We start from the raw sequence: 21,889 nt of genomic DNA on the forward strand, positions 1-21,889 counted from the left end.
GTAAGAAAAGGAAAAGACAACCCACATAATGAAAGAGAATAATTGTAAATTGTTACCTGAGAAGAGTCTAGTACCAAGAATATAAAACAACTATTAGAACTCAATAATAAGATAACAACCCTACTAAAAATGGGCAAAAAAACCTGAATAGACATTTTCCAAAGAACATATATAAATGGCAAATAAGTACATGAAAAGATGTTCATATCTTTTGTTATTAGTCATGATATCCTCATTTATTAGAAAAATGCAAATCAAAACTGTAATGAGATAGCACTTCATACTCACCAGCATGGCCATAATCTAAAGGATATAATAGCCAAGTGGTGGCAAGGAGGTGGAGAAAGTGGACCCTAGCCTAGTGCTGGTGGGAATGTAAAATGGTTTCACTGCTTTGGAAAATACTCTGGTAGTTCCTCAAAAGATTAAGCATAGAGTTATAAAACCTAGCAATTCCATATATACTCAAGGGAAGATAAAACACATATCCACACAAAATTTGTATATGAATGTTTATCACAGTTTGTAACAGCTGAAAATTGAAAAAACTCAATATCCATCAATGGATAAACAAAATGTGGTATATTCATACAATGGAATATCATTCAGCCATCAATAGGAATGGATCCAAACTACAACATGGTGAACCTATTAAAAATTATTGAAAAATTATAAAGGGAGCCAGTCAGAAAAGACTAAGTCATATGATAATATTTATATGAAATATACAGAATAGGCAAATCTATAAAGATACAAAATAGATTAGTGGCTGCCTAGGGCTGCTGGCTGGCATAGGGAGTGACTGCTAATAGGTAAGTGGTATCTTTTTAGAGCGATGAAAATGTTTTAAAATTATATTGTGTTGATAGCTGCACAAATCTAAATATTCTAAAAACCATTAAATTGTATACTTTACTGGGTGAATCATAAGGTATGTTAATTATATCTCAATAAGTCTGTTAAAAAATAATCTAGGATAGGGGTCAGGACACTTTTGTATAAAAGGCCAAACAGTAAATGTTTTAGGCTTTGCCAGCCACACAAACTATCTTTCACATATTTTTCTTTATTTTCATTTACAACCTTTGGCAAATGTAAAAAAAATTCTTAACATTCAGGCTGCAGAAACACAGGCCATCAGCCTGATTTGGCTAGTCAGCAGTTTATCCAATGCATTTTAGGAAAGAGATGTAGTTCCTCAATAAATTGTAATGGCTGTATATTTTTTTTCTAAGATTTGTTCATTTATTTTAGAGACAGAGAGAGAGCGCACATGCACGCAGGGGGAGGGGCAGAGGGAGAGAATCCTCAAGCAGACTCCCCACTGAGTGCAGAGTGGGAGCACGGGGCTTGATCCCCTAACCCTGAGATCATGACCTAAGCTGAAATCAAGAGTTGGATTCTTAATCGACTGAGCCACCCAGGGACCAGGCTGTATATTTTTTATTGAAGTATAATTGACATACAATGTTATATTAGTTTCATTTGCACAACATATTCATTGGCCAATTCTATACATTACTCAATGCTCACCACACTACGTACAGTCACCATATAATGTTATTAAAATGTTATTGACTATATTCCCTATGCTGTACTTTTCATGTCCACAAATTATTTATTTTATAACTGGACATCTGTATCTCCTAATTCACTTTTACTATTTCGCCCATCACCCTATCCATTTCCCCTCTGACAATCACGTTTGTTCTCTGTATTTAAGAGTCTGTTTGCTTGTTTGTTTTTTCCTTTTTCTTTTTTTTTGTTTTCCTTTTTAGATTCCACACATAACTGAGATCATATGGTTTATACGTCCTTTCTCTGTCTGACTTATTTCACTTAACATAATACACTCAAGGTCCATCCATATTGTCACAAATCATCAGATATCATTCTTTTTTATTGCTCAAAAAATTAAAAATAGAAGGAATGGGAGAGGAAGATGGTGGCAGAGTGGAGGACACCATGCTCGTCTCGTCCCATGAACACAACTAGATAACAATCAAATCATCCTAAATACCCCAGAAATCAACCTGAAGACTAACAGAACAAACTCTACAACTAAAGGGAGAGAAGACGTCATATCAAAGAAGGTAGGAAGTGTGGAGACGTGGTTTAAGGGAGAAACAGATCACAAGTGCTTCGGAAGAGAGGGAGCTGTGGTCATGGAGAAGGGCGAGAGAGGGCGAGAGAGAGAGAGAGAGAGAAAGAGAAAGAGAGAGGAGCATATAGGGGAATGGACAAGGAGAACATTTCCCCAAAGCCACTGGCTTGGAAAATGAGAGGAGCTGAATTTCAGGAGTTCTTGCAACCAGTGGGGCTTACGGCCTGGAGTTTTAAAGGTCAGCAGGCTTGGCTGGGACAGAGCCTGGCGGGCACTGTGCTGCTCCTGGAGGGAAGGCCGGCAAGCAACCGGGGTAAGACAGCATGGAAACAGAGATCTGAAGACTGTCTGGAGCATACAGTGGGAGATTATTCCTTCAGGCCTCTCTGAGAAGAAAAGAGCTGGCTGGTGCCATTTCCTCCCCCAGCCCCTTAGCATAAACACAGAACCACCTGAGGGAAGCAGCTCAGCATGCACAATAGCTGCCTAACTTGCTTACACAAAACCCCACCCCCCTGTGCTCTGGTGGGACTGCCCTTCTCAGTCAGGCCTGCCTCAGTCCCGGCACGGCAAGCCCCTCCCCCAGAAGACCAGCACAAACCCCTGCCCACACCACATCTCCCAACCAGAGAGTTCTGCAGGGCCTCTGTCCTGGTGGAATTGGTGTCAGGTCTCATTTCACAAGCAAACTGCAGCACACCTAGTTAAAACTTGCCACATGCAGGCCAGGGACCGAACACTGCCCGCAACAGGCAAGGAGAACCTCTGCAGACGACTGACCTGAAGGACAGAGCAGGCAAAACACAACAGCAGAGTGCACAAAGCACACACAGAGATGCTCCCTGAAGCACCATGCCCTGGGCATGACATGAGTTCTTATTCATAAGGACATTACTTTCAGGAGCAGGAGCCATAACTGGCTTTTCTAACACAAAGAAGAAAGCAGAGACTTCGACAAAATTCCAAGATGTAGGAATTTATCCAAATGAAAGAACAACATAAGGCCATGGCCATACATCTAAGTGAAACAGATATAAGTAACGTTCCTGATAAAGAATTTATTTATTTATTCATTCATTCATTCATTCATTCATTCATTCATTTTACAGAGAGGGAGAGAGAGACAGACAGTGGAGTTGGACAAGGCAGAGGGAGAGGGAGAGAGAAAATCTCAAGCAGACTCCCTGCTAAGTGCAGAGCCTGACACGAGACTCAGTCTCATGACTCCGAGATCATGACCTGAGCCGAAATCAAGAGTCAGTTGCTTAACTGACTGAGCCATGTAGCTGCCCCCGATAGAGAATTTAAAGCAATAATCATAAGGATACTCACTAGGCTTGAGAAAAGAATAGAAGACAACAACAGTGAGACCCTCAGCACAATGATAAAAGATTGAAAAAAGAATCAATCAGAGATGAAGGGTACAATAAACAAGATCGAAAACAGGCTTGATGCAATGAACAACAAGCTGGAAGAAGCAGAGTAACGAATTAGTGACCTAGAAGATAAAATAATGGAAAATAATGAAGCTGAACAAAAGAGATGAAGAATTATGCAACATGAGAATAGACTTAGGGCTCAGTGACTCCATGAAATGTGTAACATTCATATTATAGGAGTCCCAGAAGAAAGAGAAATGTGGGCAGAAAATTTATTTTAAGAAATAACAGCAGAAAACTTCCCTAATCTGGGGAAGGAAGGAGACACTGAGATCTAGGAGGCACAGAGGACTCCCATCAAAATCAACAAAAACAGACCAACACCAAGACATACTGTAATTAAACTGGAAAAATATAGTGATAAAGAAAAAATCTTAAAAGCAGCAAAACAAAAGAAGCCCTTAAGGGAAGACCCATAAAGCTAGCTAGAGATTTCTCAACAGAAACTTGGCAAGCCAGAGGAGAGTGGCATGATATATTCAACATGCTGTATGGGAAACATCTACAGCAAGAATAATGTATCCAGCAAGGCTATCATTCAGAATAGAAGGAGAGAGAGTTTCCCAAACAAAACTAAAGTAGTTTGTGACCACTAAATCAGCCCTGCAAGAAATACTAAAGGGGACTCTTTCAGCGCAAAGGAGAGACTACAAGTGACAATGACAAGAAAGGATCAGAGAAAAATCTCCAGGAACAATGACAAAACAACTTATAAAATAGCATTAAATACATCTCTCTCAAGAACTACTTTGAATGTGAATGGACTAAATGCTCCAATCAACAGACACAGGGTGTCCGAACGGATTAAAAAACAAGACCCGTTTATATGCTGCCAATAAGAGACTCATTTTAGACCTAAAGACACCTGCAGATTGAAAGTGAGGGGGTGGAGAAATATTTATCATGCAAATGGATGTTAAAAGAAAGCCAGAGTAGTAATACTTATATTGTACAAACTGGACTTTTTTGTTCCTGTATTGTTTTTATCCTACTTTGGTATCAAGGTAATACTGGCCTCACAGAATGATTCTGAATGTGTTCCCTCTGGTCCATTATTTGTAAGATTTTGATAAAGATGTTCATTAATTATTTTTTTAATGTTTGGTAGAATTCACCAAGGAAACCATGTAGTCTTGGGCTTTTCTGTGTTGTGAGATTTTTGATTCCTAATTCAACATTCACTCTTGTTATTGGCCTAAGAAGATTTCCTATTTCTTAGATTCAAGATTCATGATTCAATCTTGGTAATTTGTACGTTTTTAGGAATTATCTGATTTTACTTTTCTAAGTTATCTGATTTGTTAGTGTATAACTGTTTATAGTAATCTGTTATCACCCTAATGTATTTCTGTGGTTATCCGCTGTGTTGTTTTCTCTTCCATTTCTCATTTTGATTTCTGAGTCATCTCTTTTTTTTCTTAGTTAATGTAGTTAAAGCATTGCCAATTTTGTTTATTTTTTTGGAAAACCTGGTCATTACTTTCAGTGTTATTATTTATTCTGGTCTCTACTTTATTAATTTCTGATTTTTCTTTGTTATTTCCTTCCCCTCTAAACTTCAGCTTAAATTTCTTCTTTTTCTAGTTCCTTGTGGTGTAATGTTGTTTATTTGAACATTTTTCTTAATACAAGCATTTATAGCATAAATTTCTCTGTAAAATCCACTTTTGCTGTATCCCATAGGTTTTGAGACATATTTGCTGTTTGATTTCTTATTTGGTGCCTTGCTTGTGCAGTACTATGTTGTTTAATATTTACATATTAAATATTTAATATTTACATTGAAAAAAATGAGAAAAAAAGAAACAACACAACATACCAGACCTGTGGGACAATATCATATAGTCTACTGTATGTGTAATTTGAATCCTAAGAGGAAAAGAGAGATAAACGGGACAGGAAAAAAAATGAAGAGATAGTGGTAAAGAATTTTTCAAAATTAATGGAACACATCAAAGCATAGTTGCAAAACGCTCAGAGAATGGCAAGGATTTTTTTTTAAATTTTAACCTAGATATACTATATTCGAACTGCTACAAAACAAAGAGAAAAGAGAAAATCTTATAGACAGTCAATAGGAAAAAATAAGATATCTGTATATAGAACAAAGATGAGGCTAACAGACTCCTCAGCAATTGTGCAAGCCCAACAACAGTGGAGTGACATCTTTAAAGTGCTAAAATTAAAAAAAGAACTGATGGCTCTAAATTCTACACACAGTAAAACTCTGTTTGAAAAATAAAGGAAAAATGCTTTTTCAGAAAAAGACTGGGGAAATTCAATAGATCAACACTACAAAAAAATGTTAAAGTTCTTGAGGCAAAAGGAATAGGATATCAAACAGTAATGTGGATCTCAACAAAGAAATGAAGATTGGGGCACCTGGGTGGCACAGTCATTAAGCATCTGCCTTCGGCTCAGGTCATGATCTCAGGGTCCTGGGATCGAACCCCACATTGGGCTCCCTGCTCTGCGGGAAGCCTGCTTCTCCCTCTCCCACTCCCCTTGCTTGTGTTCCCTCTCTCGCTGTCTCTCTCTCTGTCAAATAAATAAATAAAATCTTAAAAAAAAAAGAAATAAAGATTCAAGGAAGCCCTTAAAATGTACATAAATATAAAGAACATTTTACTTCTATTTAATAGCTCTTAAAATAAATTGACGACCTAATCAAAAATAAGAACAATATATTGAGAGTTTATAACATATGTAAAAGTAAAATGTGTAATAACAATAGTACAAAAGATGGAAGGGAAAATTGAAAGCATATCAGTGTAAGATTCTTACATGACACACATTAGTTAATATGTTCTCACTTTTTGGTTGAACTTAAGTACAGATTTCATTTTCACCTGAAATAAATAAGCCTGTTCACACATGTAAGGAGTTGAAAAAAAATTAAATAAAGAAATACCATATGATGCAGTAATTCTACTACTGGGTATTTGCCAAAGAAAACAAAAACACTAATTCAAAAAGATATATGCATCCTTATGTTTACTGCAGCATTATTTTATAATAACCAAGATATAGAAGCAACCCAAGGGTCCACTGATAGATGGGTGGATAAGAAGATGTGGTGTATATATATACAATGGTATATTATAACTGCTATATATTTTTTTAAAGCATCCCTCACTTCCCCCCAACTCATACTCAGGAGAGTAGAGACAATGTTGATAAAACTATACATTCCATCTATATTCATCGAGTATTTGGAAATACTCAAATTAATGAGCATTTAGAGAACAAGGAGCAGATGAATAGAAGAGAATTCAACAAGTCTTCATGAGACAGACAGAACACCATGGTCTAATTTACAGGGACCAGACTTAGATGGTGAAAGGCAGAAATGCATCTTCAATTACCTAAATAGATATTCTTTCAAAAGCAAAGATGATTATAGAAGGGTTACTAGGTTGGAGTTCTTAGAAACCATTAACATTTGCAAGAGAAAGAACACACACAAAAAAGAACAGTTGTTGGAAACAAACAAAACAATTAAGGACTGTACTTAAGAGTTTGTGAAATTTCCCTCACATCAATTTGATCTCTATTCATTGAGATACAAAATTTAATAAAGTCAGGACTACCAATGTAAGGGAAAAACTTTTTGAAAAAAGATTTGTTTCTCTATTTTAGAGAGACAGACAAAGCATGTGCGAGTGAGGGGAGGAGCAGATGGACAGGGAGAAGGAGTGGGAGAGAATCTCAAGCAGACTCCCCGCTGAGCACAGAGCCCAGTGTGGAGTGGGGCTCAATCTCACAACTGTGAGATCATGACCTGAGCTGAAATGAAGAGTGGGGGCGGGGAGGGGGGATTGGTTAGCCCGGTGATGGGTATTAAGGAAGGCAAGTACTGCATGGAGCACTGGGTGTTATACGAAAACAATGGATCGTGGATCACCACATCAAAAACTAATGATGTACTGTATGGTGACTAATATAACATAATAAAATTTTAAAAGAAAGATTAAAAAAAAAAAAGTCAGATGCTCAACTGACTGAGTCACCCAGGTGCCCCTAAGGGAAAAACTTCTAAAAGGTTAAAAGCACCATGCAAAAACTAGATGCTATTACTCTTTTTAAGTAAAGCAAAAGACCCTATTGAGAATAAAATTGCATTTACCCATGCTTTTTAAAAGAAGCAAAATGATTGCTTTTCTTTTTGTTCTGGGGCACATAGATTCTTTTCTCATATTCTTTTAAAATGGAAAGGTTTCTAAAAAGAGGTCCCTTTACTCCTCAAGGTTAAGGATTTTGTCTTCTTTATCTCCAGTACCTAGCAGAGTACTTAATACTCAAATGTTTTTTGAGCTGAAGTCAACAAGGGAACAGAAAGGAAGGGAAATATGTTGGCAGAGATCTGGTGACAGTTTGTTCCAGATCTGAAGAATCATATGAAAGAAGCAATTAACAGAAGGAAGGAAATAAACAGCAAGAAGGATTTTATACCATTTGGAAAGAAAAGCTGGCAAGTATGGGAAATTGGGAAGTTTTCTTTGTGTAGGTAAGAGAGAAAAAGCAGAGAGAACTAGATTTTAAAATCATACCAAAAATGCTAGTGGTCCAACTTGGAGACCATTTTCTTAGCTTGGAAGAAAGACAGTAGAAAACTAAAGACAAACCAATACTCTGGTCTATGGGAGACTGAGATGTTGATGTTGGCATTTTCTAGAAGGGGTAAGGTTTACAAAGCTAAGAGTGGAATTCAGGCAAAAGTAGGAATTCTGTCTTTTTGTTGTTAAAACTGAGTTACTGATAAAATATTTAAGGGCCTGGGTCGAAGAAAGCCAATGCAATTAGAGTGAAGAAAAACAATCCAAGTAAGTAATCAGATGGCTATGGAAGCTGTGGAGGTAGATGAATTCTTCCTTAGAGAATATGTAAAAGGAAAAAAAATAGAGAAAACTGTTTCTTATGGGCCACGTATGATTGCAGGGAGATGATGAAGAATTATCTAAAAACAGATTCGGGAAGAGTGGTCCACGGGAAGAGGCATTTTCAAAGAAGAGATATTCAATCTTTTTAAAAGATGAGGCTAAGCCAAATGTGACCTTTCCTTAGGAAGGAATGAACCATTACAAACCTTTGAAATCAAGATGCTCCTGGAAAGGATGAAAGGGTTCTTTAAAGAAAATCAGAAAGAACTGCATCAGGGAAGGCAAACACACCAAATAGCACACTAAACTCTTTCTTGTGTTTTCTTTGAAGGTTGCACATTACCTGTTCAGAAGCTGTTGAAGCTTTTCTCCCTTGCTCTAGATCAACTGCAGCTGCCATAAGTAAACATGTTTTCTGTGCAATCAGAATTACTTGATCAGAAGGACAAAACTGGGACAGCTGATAAGAAATAACCAGAACATCAATGAATACTGCGAATTCTGCCAGGTGAACAGAAACAATCAGAATGAAAATCAGCAACATCCTGTCTGAAAGAAAAAATTCAGCTGGGAAAACACACCTCACCTTAAAAACGATATAGACTATAACCCTGATTTATGGTTTTAATTTTATATTACTTTCCATTGTTTTTAAGAACCTTTCTGGAGATAAAAAGCTTCATTTCTTTGCAATTTTCCTATCTTCCCAGTGATAGGTACTGTCATTTGGCCCTGTATTTCTATCTAGTGATTTATTTCTTGCTTTGTGTTATAATTTCCAAGTGATTTTCCCCCTGGCAAATAGATTTCCCCTTTGTATTGAATGAAGTTGATATTAGCACATATATTGTCATGGTTGAAAGAGACAATGTCAAATCTTGACAGGCATTCTTAGGCATAACCTCATCATTAAACCTTGTCCTCTAACTTTAGGAAAACCTCCCAGCTTTTACTACAATAAACCTCTAGGCCACTTGGGATTCTTACACAGAACCCTACTAGGGCTATCACCAATGTTCAAACTAAAACTAATTTATTTCACCTAATTTAAGTGGCAATTACACCTAAACTTTCAAAGACTATTTCTTAATCTCCCAAGATGTTTAGTGACCATCATCATCACTGTCACTGAATTAACAGCATTTCAAAACACCTTATCTCTCTAGGTCTCAGGTTACTAGTGTATAAAATGAGGGAGATATGCGAGATTATCTCTCTAGTTCTTTCCAGTTCTAAAACTCTTAACATTTAATCTGTCTCAACATATCAGACGGTGTACTCCTAAATGTGTAAGAGAGACATTCTTAGCCCCTCTCTCCTTTTATTCTCTAATTAATATTCTTCCCTTTCTGGCATTTAATCTCTACCTTGGAGACTAATGACTATTTAAAAATGCTTATAATTGCAAAACAAGCTTCCAAATCCTTACATACAGAACCTTCTCTAAGAAAAATTATAAAGTAGGCCCAAGATTCTTAGCATTCTTTTCACCTCCTCATTTCCCCAGATACCTGTTCTATACTCCTACAGATTTATAACCCTTCCTAATGTTTTATTAGTTGGTAACTTACAGTATTCCTCTCCTAAAGAGAGTTGTATTTTAATATAGGATTCTGGGAGACTGAATTCCTTCAAAAGCAAAGAAATAAGTCTCTTATGGTAAGACTTCAGGCTCCCTGATGGTTGGTTGTAATATTTTGGTATGGGGAGAACTGCTTCATATTTGCACATTGTATCCTACAGGGAACAAATGCTCCTTAGGTCATTCCTGTTTAGACATGTATTCTAAAATTTTCTAGATTAAAAGCCAATACCACTTTATATTTAGCCCTTGAAAATAGCCACAGTGGTCATATCTTTGTTGTGGTCCATTCGTGAGATATTTACTAGAAGAGACTTACCTTGTAAGAGAGGATGAAAAACTCTCTCATTGTCACTGGGTCTCTGCCACATTGCACAGCCAAGTTCCAAGCTGAAAGTTATATGAAATAATGTAATTATGAAAATCGGTTTAATCTGGACCATTATAATCTTCACTACCTGCATTTTAATTTATTTATTTTTTATTTATTTTTATTTTTATTTATTTATTTTTTTAATTTTTTTTTTCTTAAGATTTTATTTATTTGCGAGAGAGACAATGAGAGACAGAGAACATGAGAGGGAGGAGGGTCAGAGGGAGAAGCAGACTCTCTGCTGAGCAGGGAGCCCAATGTGGGACTCGATCCCGGGACTCCAGGATCATGACCTGAGCCGAAGGCAGTCGCTTAACCAACTGAGCCACCCAGGCGCCCCTATTTATTTATTTTTAAAGATTTTATTTATTTATTTGAGAGAGAGAGAATGAGAGAGAGCACATGAGAAGGGGGAGGGTCAGAGGGAGAAGCAGACTCCCTGCCGAGCAGGGAGCCCGATGCGGGACTCAATCCAGGGACTCCAGGATTATGACCTGAGCCGAAGGCAGTCGCCTAACCAACTGAGCCACCCAGGCGCCCCACTACCTGCATTTTTAATATTAATATACTAATAAGGGGTTTTGCGGGTTAAAAAAGCTAACTTTACATTTTTAGAGAATTTTAAATTCTCTAAATTTAGAGACTTTTATCACTTCCAATCTTCAAATCTTGCCAATAACTAATGGAGGTAGTGCTGAATTTTTTAATAAAAACTGGGGACATACAATACATTCTCAGCTGGAATAAATCCATCTATAAAATAAGGATCACCAAGGAGCTCACCACTGGAATTCATAAAAGTACGTTAAAATTCAGCAGAGGTGGGGAGCTAAGATGGCAGCTTGCCTCATCCCTTGAACACAGCTAAATAACTATCAAATGATTCTGAATACCCAAGAAATTGACCTGAGCACGGGCAGAACAAACTGCACAACCAGAGGGAGAGAAGAGTCCACACTGAGGAAGGTAGGAAGTGCGGAGATGTGGTTTTAGGGAGAAATGGATCATGGGTCCTATGGAGGGGAGGGGGCCCTGGTTGTAGAGAAAGACGAGGGGCAGTGGGGCACACAGGGATATGCACAAGGAGAACACTTCCCCAAAGCCATTGGCTAGGAAAATGAGAGGGGCTGATTTTTTTGTGAGTTTTTCCACCAGTGGGGCTCAAAGACTGGAGTTTTAGAGGTCCACGGGCATGGCTGGCATAGAGCCATGAGGGCACTGCTCTACTCCTGGAGAGAAGGCAGGCAAGCAACCCTGGGGGGCAGACAGGGTGATCTGAAGATTGCCCCTGGCGTGCGCGGGAGAGACTGTTCAGTCTTCTTGGAGCACATCTGGGAGATGCCTCTCCAGGGACGGAAGAGCGAGCCAGCAGGCGCCATTTCTTGCCCCCTCTCCCTCAGCACAGGCACAGACATACCTGCCGAGGGTGGCTAACCAGGGTGCTGGCTGTTTAGCCTGCTCTGCTCCAAATCCCACACCGCTGCACTGTGGTGCAGCTGCCCTTCTGGGTCAAACCTTCATCAGCCCCAGCACAGCGAGACCCTCCCCCAGAAGACAAGAGCAGGTCCCTGCCACAGCAGGTCACTAAAGTTTGGAGTTTTAATAGTCAGCAGACTTGGCTAGGATAGAGTCCAAAGTGCTCTGCACTGCTTCAGGCAGGCAAGCAACCTGGAGACAGACAGTGTGAGAAGAGCAATCAGAAAAACGCCTGGTATGTACAAGGGGAAATTATCTGCTCTTCTGGGAGTGCTTCCCTCAGAACAGCAAGCATGGAGACCGCACTCCAGGGAAAATGGAGCTGGCTGGTGCCGTTTCCCTCCCCTGCCCCTCGGCATAAACGAACTTCAGTAAACAGAACAGCATCAACACTGGCTGCCTAACCTGCTAACACCAGGTCTTGCCCCCACTGTGCTCTGCTGGTACCGCCCTACTCTGGCAAGTGTGCCTCAGTCCCAGTGCAGCAGGCCCCTTCCCCAGAAGGCCAGCACACACCTCTGCATGAACCTCAACTACTGACCAAAAAGTTTTGCAAGGCTTCTTCAGTTCTAATGGAAGTGGCATCGGGTCTCATTTAACAAGCAGACCAGAGCCTGCCTATTTAAAACTCCCTACACTCTGGCAAAGGTCCAAAAACTGCCCACCGCAGGCAAGGAACGTCTCTGCAGACAAATGACCTAAAGAATAAAGCAGCCAAAACACACCAGCAGAGTGCATGCAGCACACTCAAGAAACACTCCCTGAGTGCCCAGGCCCTGAGCACTAAGTGACCTCGTCCTCATAGAGCCATTACTCTCAGGAGCAGGAAACATAATAGGCACACACAGAAGAAGGCAGAGGCATAGACAAAATGCCAAGATGGAGGAATTCATCTCAAAAGAAAAAACAACAAAAGGTCATGGCCAGACATGTAATCAAGACAGATGTAAGTTACATGCCTGTTGGAGAATTTAAAGCAACAATCATAAGGATACACACTGGGCTTGAGAAGAGCATGGAAGACTGCAGGGAGACCCTTATTGCAGATAAAAGAGTTAAAAAACAATTAGAAATGGAAAATGCAATAACCAAGATTGAAAACCAACTGGATGTAATGACCACCAGGATGGAAGAAGCAAAGCAACAAATAAGTGATAAAGAAGATAGAATAATAGAAAATAATGAAGCTGCACAATAAACAAAGAGTAGTTATGGATCATGAGAATACACTTAAGGAATTCAGTGATTCCATCAAATGTAACACCATTCATATCATAAGAGCCCTAGAAGAAGAAGAGAGGGAAATGGGAGCAGAAAGTTTATTTGAAGAAATAATAATTGAGAACTTCCCTAATCTGGGGAAAGAAACAGACATAAAAATCCAGGAGACACAGAGAACTCCCATCAATATCAACAAAAGCAGACCAACACCAAGACATATTGTAATTAAATTTGCAAAATATGGTGATAAAGAAAAAAATTCTAAAAACAGCAAGACAAAAGAAGTTCTTAACTTACAAGGGAAGACCCATAAGGTTAGCTGCAGATCTCTCCACAGAAACTTGGCAAGCCAGAAGGGAGTGCCATAATATATTCAACATGCAGAATGGGAAAAATCTGCAGCCAAGAATACTGTATCCAGCAAGGCTATCATTCAGAATAGAAGGAGAGATAAAGAGTTTCCCAGACAAACAAAAACTAGAAGAGTTTGTGACCACTAAACCAGCCCTGCAAGTAATATTAAACAGCACTCTTTGAGTGGGAAAGAAAGATAAAAAAATGACAAAAGACTAGAAAGGAACAAGAAAAATCTCCAGTAACAATGACAAAACAAGGGATAAAATGGCACTAAATACGTATCTACCAATAATTACTGTGAATGTAAACAGACTAAATGCTCCAATCAAAAGATATAGGGTGTCAGAATGGATAAGAAAACAAGTCCCATCTATATGCTGCCTACAAGAGACTCATTTTAGACCTAAAGACACCTGCAGATTGAAAGTGAGGGGATGGAGAAACATCTATAACACAAAGGGATATATTTTTTTAAGATTTTATTTATTTTTTGACAGAGAGAGACACAGTGAGAGAGGGAACACAAGCAGGGGGAGTGGGAGAGGGAGAAGCAGGCTTCCCGTGAAGCAGGGAGCCCGATGCGGGGCTCGATCCCAGGACCCTGGGATCACGACCCAAGCTGAAGGCAGACGCCTAATGACTGAGCTATCCAGGCGCCCCAGGGATATTTTTAAAAAATGGAGTAGGAATATTTATCTCAGACAAACTGGACTTTATTTTTTTTTAATTTTATTTATTTGTCAGAGAGAGAGAGAGCAAGTGAGCACAAGCAGAGGGAGTGGCAGGCAGAGGGAGAAGTAGGCTTCCTGCTGAGCAAGGAGTCTGATGTGGGTCTTGATCCAGGACCCTGGGGTCATGACCTGAGCCGAAGGCAGACACTTAACCGACTGAGCCACCCAGGAGTCCCCAAACTGGACTTTAAAACAAAGACTAGGGGCACCTGGGTGACTCAGATGGTTGGGCATCTGCCTTCGGCTCAGGTCATGATCTCCAGGTCCTGGGATCAAGCCCCACATTGGGCTCCTGGCTCAGCTGGGAGTCTGTTTCTCCCTCTGCCTCTCCCCCTGCTTGTGCTCTCTCTGTCTCTCTCTCTCTCAAATGAATAAATAAAATCTTTAAAAAAAAAATAAAACAAAGATTGTAACAACAGGTACCCAAAGAAGGGTACTATATAATAATAAAGGGGACAAGCCAGCAAGAAGATCTAACAACTGTAAATATTTATGCACCCAACATGGGGGCACCCAAATATATAAAACAATTACTAACAAATATAAAGGAACTCATTGGTAATAGTACAATAATAATAGGAGACTTTAATATCCCCACTTACTGCAGTGGACAGACCATCTAAGCAGAAAATCAACAAGGAAACAATGGCTTTGAATGACATAACAGACCAGATGGACTTAACAGATACATTCAGATCATTTCATCCCAAAGCAGCAGAATACATATTCTTCTTGAGTGCACATGGGACATTCTCCAGAAGAGATCATACTAGGTCAAATCAGGCTCAACAAGTACAAAAAGACTGAGATCATAACATGAATATTTTCTGACCCCAACACTATGAAACTTGAAGAGAACCACAAGAAAAAATTAGGAAAGGCCACAAATACATGGAGGTTAAACAGCATGCTACTAAAGAATGAATGGGTCAACCAGGTAATCAAAGAAGAAATAAAAAAATACATGGAAATAAATGAAAATGAAAACACAATAGTCCAAAACCTTTGGGATGCAACAGAAGTGGTCCTCAGAGGGAAGTATATAGCAATATAAGCCTACCTCAAGAAGAAAAATCTCAAATAAACAACCTAACCTTAAACCTAAACTAGCTAAATAAAGAACAAATGAAGCCTAAAGCCATCAGAAGAAGGGAAATAAGTAAGATTAGAGCAGAAATAAATTATACAGAAACTAAAAAAAACCCCGGTAGAACAGATAAATGAAGGGGTGTCCAGGTGGCACAGTCAGTTGGGCATCCAACTCTTGGTTTTGGCTCAGGTCGTGATCTCAGAACCCCGAGATCAAGCCTTTCATCGTTCCATGAACCCCTCCCCTCTGTTTGCACTCTCTCTCAAATAAATAAACAAATCTTAAAAAAAAAAAGAACAGATCAATGAAACCAGGTATTGGTTCTTGGAAAAAAATAGTAAAATTGATAAACCCCTAGCTAGACTTCTCAAAAAGAAAAGAGAAAGGACCCAAATAAAGAAAATCACAAATGAGAGAGGACAAATAACAACACCACAGAAATACAAACAATTATAAGAGAATCTTATGAGAAATTATATGCCAACAAACTGGACAACCTAGAAAAACATGGATTAATTCCTAGAAACATATAAACTACCAAAACTGAAACAGGAAGAAATAGAAAATTTAAACAGACTGATAACCAGTAAAGAAACTGAATCAGTAATCAAAAATTTCCCAACAAACAAAAGTCCCAGGCCAGACGGCTTCATAGGGAAATTCTACCAAATATTTATTTATTTATTTATTTATTAAAGATTTTATTTACTTATTTACTTGAGAGAGAGAGAGAAAAACAGCATGAGAGCAGAGAGGGTCAGAGGGAGAAGCAGGCTCCCCACTGAGCCGGGAGCCCGATGCGGGACTCGATCCCAGGACTCTGGGATCATGACCTGAGCCGAAGGCAGTCGCTTAACCAACTGAGCCACCCAGGCGCCCTGTACCAAATATTTAAACAAGAGCTAATACCTATTCTTTCAAACTGTTCCAAAAAACAGAAAAGGAAGGAGAATTTCCAAACTCATTCTGTAAGGCCAGCATTACCCTGATTCCAAAACCAGACAAAGACTCTACTAAAAAAGAGTACTACAGGCCACTATCTCTGATGAACATGGAGAGGTTCATCAGAAAGTTAAAAATAGACCTGTCCTATGATCCAGCAATTGCACTACTAGGTATTTACCTGAAGAATACAAAAATACTGATTCAAAGGGATATATGCACCCTGATATTTTTATAGCAGCCTTATCTACAATAGCCAAATTATGTAAAGAGCCCAAATGTCCAACAACTGATTAATGGATAAAGATGTGATGTGTATGTGTGTGTGTGTATAATGGATTATTACTCAGCCATAAAAAGAATGAAATCTTGCCATTTGCAATGATGTGGATGGAGCTAGAGAGTATTATGCTAAGTGAAATAAGTCAGTCAGAGAAAGACAAAATACCAAATGATTTCCCTCATATGTGGAATTTAAGAAACAAAACAGAGCAACATAGGGGAAAAAAGACGGGCAAACCAAGAAACAGACTCCAAACTATAGAGCACAAACTGAGGGTTACTGGCGGTGAGGTGGGCAGGGGGATAGGTTAAACGATGATGGGTATTAAGGAGGGAACTTGTGATGAACACTGGTTGTTGTATGTAAATGATGAATCACTAAATTCTACACCTGAAACAAATATTACACTATATCTTAGCTAACTGGAATTTAAATAAAAACTTGAAAAGAAAAAAAGTTCAGCAAAGAACAGGGTACACTAGAATCAAAGGCTGAAGAAAATTGTTGTAAAGATTCACATCTTCCATAGAACATTGGAAGGCCCCATTTGGCAACATTTAACATAATCTTCATGTTGGAAAATTAAAATTAAATTTCAGTGAAAGAAGTATTGGAAAACAACTTCTCAAACTTCCAAAAGATCAAAGTCATTATAAACCTTTCTATAGTTTAAATGGGTGTTATTTTCAATTAGTTGTGTAAGTTTCTGAGAAGCCAGATTGCTGTGTTTATTCCATTTTCTCCTAGATTAGAGTCCCAGTAAACCCCGTAAAGCAGAAAAAGATTCATGAGAACGAGTCCACTTTGTGACATTGCTGCTTAATTGCTCTTGATTACTTATCACTGTAATAACTGCCTCCACAATTTTTATACTTGAAATTAGCCAAAAGGCCGAGAAGCAATTGCCTCCACAATTTTTAAAGTGTTTTTACTGAAATTAAGCCTAATAAAGTAAATTACACAACTTATAATTGGTTAGCTTGATGAATTTTCAAAGTGAATATAATGATGTGACCAATCCAGATCAAGAGAGACCTTGATCATTACCAGAAACTCAGAAGCAACCCAAGCATCCCTCTTCAAGTCCAACTCCCTTCAAGGGAAACCACTATCTTCAATTCTAATATCATAAATTAGTTTTGCCTGCTTTTTTTTTTATTACCACATATAAATGGAATCAATGTCTGACTTCTTTTGTTCAACATTATGTTTGTGAGATTCATTCATTTTGCTGCATGTAGTTGACTTTTCATTTTTATTTTTTATGTAATCTCTATGCCCAACATGGGGCTCAAACTCATGACCCGGAGATCAAGAGTTGCATGTTGTACTTATACTAAGCCAGCCAGGTATCCCACAGGTAATTTATTTTTGATAAATCAAATTTAGAGATAAGTTAGGCATTCCAGATCAAATTTAGGAGCATAGCCTTGGGGACCTGCAATTGTAAGTCTTCATTTTATTCTTAGATCCATTTCTAGAGAAAAAGAAAATTAATCTTTATTGAGTACCTACTATGTCCCAGGTTTTTATTTAAAATCTTTACTAGCCCTGTGAAGTATGTATAATTGTTTCCCTTTTATAAATAATGAAACTGAGATTAAGTAAGTTATCCTTGTACCCACTGCTATACATAAAGAGCCAGAATTTGGGGTGCCTGGGTGGCTCAGTCAGCTGAGCGTCCAACTCTTGGTTTCAGCTCAGGTTGTTGTCTCAGGGTCATGAGAACAGGCCCCGCATTGGGGTCTGTGCTCAGAGGGGAGTCTGCTTGTCCCTCTCCCTCTCCTCCTCCCCTTGCTTGCTTGCTCGCTCTCAAATAAATAAATAAAATCTTGAAAAAAAAAAAAAGAGCCAGAATGTGAATCCACATATGTCTGATTCTACCACCCACCAGTTTCCCATAGCCACAGAATATCCTTTTACCTATTTTTCGAAACCAATGAGCTTCATTAGCTCTTGAGTCTGGAGTCGAGGCCTCTCCATTGAAAGGCTGAGAGAGTTTCAGGAGTGCTGCATTGAACAGAAAGATTTTATAGTGAGGTCTTTTACTTTATACTCTAGCAAAATTTTTTTTTTTAAAGATTTATTTATTTATTTATTTGAGACAGAGAGAATGAGAGACAGAGAGCACATGAGAGGGGGGAGGGTCAGAGGCAGAAGCAGGCTCCCTGCTGATCAGGGAGCCCGATGTGGGACTCGATCCCGGGACTCCAGGATCATGACCTGAGCTGAAGGCAGTCGCTTAACCAACTGAGCCACCCAGGCGCCCTCTAGCAAAATTTTTAATACTGCCTTAAAAACAGTCAAACATGGGTTTGAAATGAGAAAATTCTTTGTGTGTGTGTGTGCATAGGTACATACCAAAAGTAATTAAAATGACACAAAGCATTACCAAAGCTCCAAGAAGCAGTTATCTCAAACTTTGGGGGAACAAACACATTTTTGGAGAGATTTATAATTTTACTTAATCATTCACCACCTGAGGTAGAAAGATAGGATTTACATGTAAGGAAACAAAAGAGTAGGAACAATCATTAAAAAGACTGAAATGGAGAACTGGAAGAGTATCGACAGGTTGCCATAATACTTACTGAGCTCCCACAGCAAGCATACTGAAGAACCAGAACATGCTGTCATCATCCCAAGACATTTACTACCTACCCACATACCCTTCTGAGAGGTAAGAATACCAAACAGCCAAGTATGAAAGCCTTGGTTTCTAAACCACTTTGCTACACTTAACACCTTAGTGATAGGTAATTGAGGTATAAAACTGAACTCCTGAAATAAAGAAAATAAAGTTTCTAAGATGTTTTGGACATGAGGAAATAGGTACTTGGGTAGTGGAAATAGGAAGAGCTGTTAGGCAAAAGAGACATTGGGTAAGAAAGCACAGGTTTGGAAAAAAGAAATCGATGTGGTTAGGAGGTTAGCTTGAAGTGAAGAGGGAGGAATTAGTGGTAGAAAGGGGAGAGGACATAGGCTTGGGTAGTTTGATAAACAAGTTTCAAAATAACAGAGTAAACAATCTGAATCTGATTCAGAGAGCATGAAAATTAACAGGGTGCACAGCATTTTTATTTGTCTTGATCCTTTTTCACCTGCTCTATTCTTAGGTTAGGATCAAACAGCAATAAGGACAGACAGAAAGAAGGACAGAAGGAAGGAAGGAAATGTCTTTAAAATAAATTGGAATAAAAAGAGAGCTGAAATCACATTTGGAGATGAATGTGAGTGATGATAAACTTTTCTCTGCTTGTGAATAAAGAAACCAAAGTAGACTTCTATGGCAAACATTAATAAAAGCATGAAGCTTAACTCAAACATGAAGTCTGTCTGAGTCGTGTACTTGGAGAATTTAATAGAAGACAGAGGCAAGATGAAGGAGTGAAAATAACCAAGATGATATTTACCTGTATTCAAGCAAGTCAAAAGTCTATCCATTTCTTTCTTTCTAAAAAATAAAGAAAAGAGTGTTTTCCCACTGTTCCAAAGCTTTACTACAGAAAAGTACCAAAATGAGACCCCAAGAGAGCTACACAAAGACAATGCAAAACTGTGAAGTTTATTGTTCGAGGCTCCATCCTATCATTTCAACACTATTTTTCCTCACTATAGGATACTGTTCTTCATTCCCCAGTGCTCTCACATTTTTTCTCTCTTCCCCTTCTACTCCTACTCTCAGCAAAGGATTTATATTACAGGGTCACTGAATTTGAGAGCAGAGAGTAATTTTTGTGATTTTCAAGCTTTTTCTTTTTTGAAGAGAGGAATTAGAACCCTTGTTTCAAATAAACTTTGATGAAAATCTAATATACAAGAAAAGATGTAAGTTTAGCTGTTCTGTTTTAACCAGTGGTGAGAAGAGGCCTAGAGCCTCACCTTCCTGGAAGTCCCTGAGGCTGTGCCACAGAATTTCCAAGGTTCTGAAATATATTTTAAAAAGCACTTATCCAGTCCAGACCCTTCATTTTATAGATGAGGAACCAGATCTGGAAATGGAGGATGATGTGTCTAATGTCATGCAATTAATGACAATTTCAGGACTACAACACAGGTCTCTCTCTTTTTTTTCCCCCACAGTTTTCATAAAGGTCTACAACACAGGTCTCTTGACCCTTTGTCAAATTTCTTTAAGGGGTATATAAATTTTAACAGAGGAAAACATGTCATTTTACTGAACAAAGGAATGAATATGGAAGTACTGGCAAGTTCAACTAAGGAACTTAAGTATACTAGAGTATACTATGAGACTATCCCTATCATGAGGAGCTCTAGTATTATATAATAAAGACTGCTTCAGGAAAAGTAGCAGCTTTCTCAGAGATAAATAGAAGTCTGGTTTACTTAAAATAACTTCTTAAAGTAAACTTTATTGATTTGAATTTCAGCTGATCTAAAGTTGACTTCCTCACTTATTTAGTTCAGTGACTATAAAATAATCCAGTAAGGGTCCATTAATGCAAATACATAGTATAAATAAGAATGAGGAACTGGAACGGGATGTATATAGTCTATTTAAGAGACAAACTGCTTTAATAGCACGTGAGTTGTTAACTTAGGTAGATACTGCTAAATGAAAACCATGGGTTTTTTAGAAGAGAAAGGAACTTTAAAGATTACCCAGTCTAGCTTTTTTTGAAGATGAAAAAAATAAAGCTTAGAGAAGTTAAAATAAGTTGTTGTTGTCTAAGGTGAACCGGAGTTAGTGAAATGACTGAAACTGGAACTCAATTCTCGGGCTCTTTCACTGAATTGGGCTTTTTTTTTTTTTTTTAATAATCTATTTGTTAAATAAGTGCTGTCTGCTCTCTGAAAACACTGCTAGCAGATGTTCTTTATGACTATATTTACTTGAGAACAATAAAAGTCTATTTTTAAACTATTCTGTAATTTAAGTTTATCATTAATTTAAATAGGATTCCTTTCCTTTCCCCATTTCCAAATTGATTTTAATGAGTAAGGTTTGAGTATATGTCACAATTACATGGAATATGAAGTACTTTTTAATACCAGTACTAAAGATCTTCTTGTGAAGAACTGATTGATATTCAGCCATTTAAATAAACTGAGTGGCTATTATGTGTCAGATACTGTCCTAGGTTTCAGAGATACAAAGATAAATACAAATAGTCCTAGCCCTCAAAGATCTTATAATCTACTAGCTATGTTTAGTCTCTGAGTTTCTTTTCTTTTTAAACATTTTTAAATGACTTTTTAAAATTGTGAAAATTGAAGTATAGGTGACACATAATGTAACACTAGTTTCAGGTATACAACACAGTGATTGGACAAGTCTATACATTATGCCATGCTCATCACAAGTGTAGCTGCCATCAGTCACCATACAAGCCTATTCCAATACCATTGTATTTTTAAGCTTTTTATTGTGGAAAATTGCCAAGATGTTT

At 38.2% G+C, this 21,889-nt stretch overlaps 1 protein-coding gene across 1 annotated transcript in view; it reads right to left on the bottom strand.

Annotated features, from left to right (window-relative positions):
* Positions 1-21,889, bottom strand: part of TEX11 (testis expressed 11) — a 313,311-nt gene that overhangs the window by 75,211 nt on the left and 216,211 nt on the right. Inside the window, exons 21-24 of the mRNA XM_035028703.1 lie at positions 19,892-19,932; positions 18,402-18,488; positions 10,325-10,395; positions 8,767-8,883 (exon numbers count right to left, since the gene is read on the bottom strand). Of these exons, the coding sequence (XP_034884594.1) occupies positions 8,767-8,883; positions 10,325-10,395; positions 18,402-18,488; positions 19,892-19,932 (316 nt within the window). The remainder of the gene's footprint in view (positions 1-8,766; positions 8,884-10,324; positions 10,396-18,401; positions 18,489-19,891; positions 19,933-21,889) is intronic.

This window comes from Mirounga leonina, unplaced genomic scaffold (genome assembly GCF_011800145.1).
Source record: "Mirounga leonina isolate KUSES-001 unplaced genomic scaffold, KU_Mleo_1.0 Mir_204, whole genome shotgun sequence".
Taxonomy (NCBI): Eukaryota; Metazoa; Chordata; class Mammalia; order Carnivora; family Phocidae; genus Mirounga; species Mirounga leonina.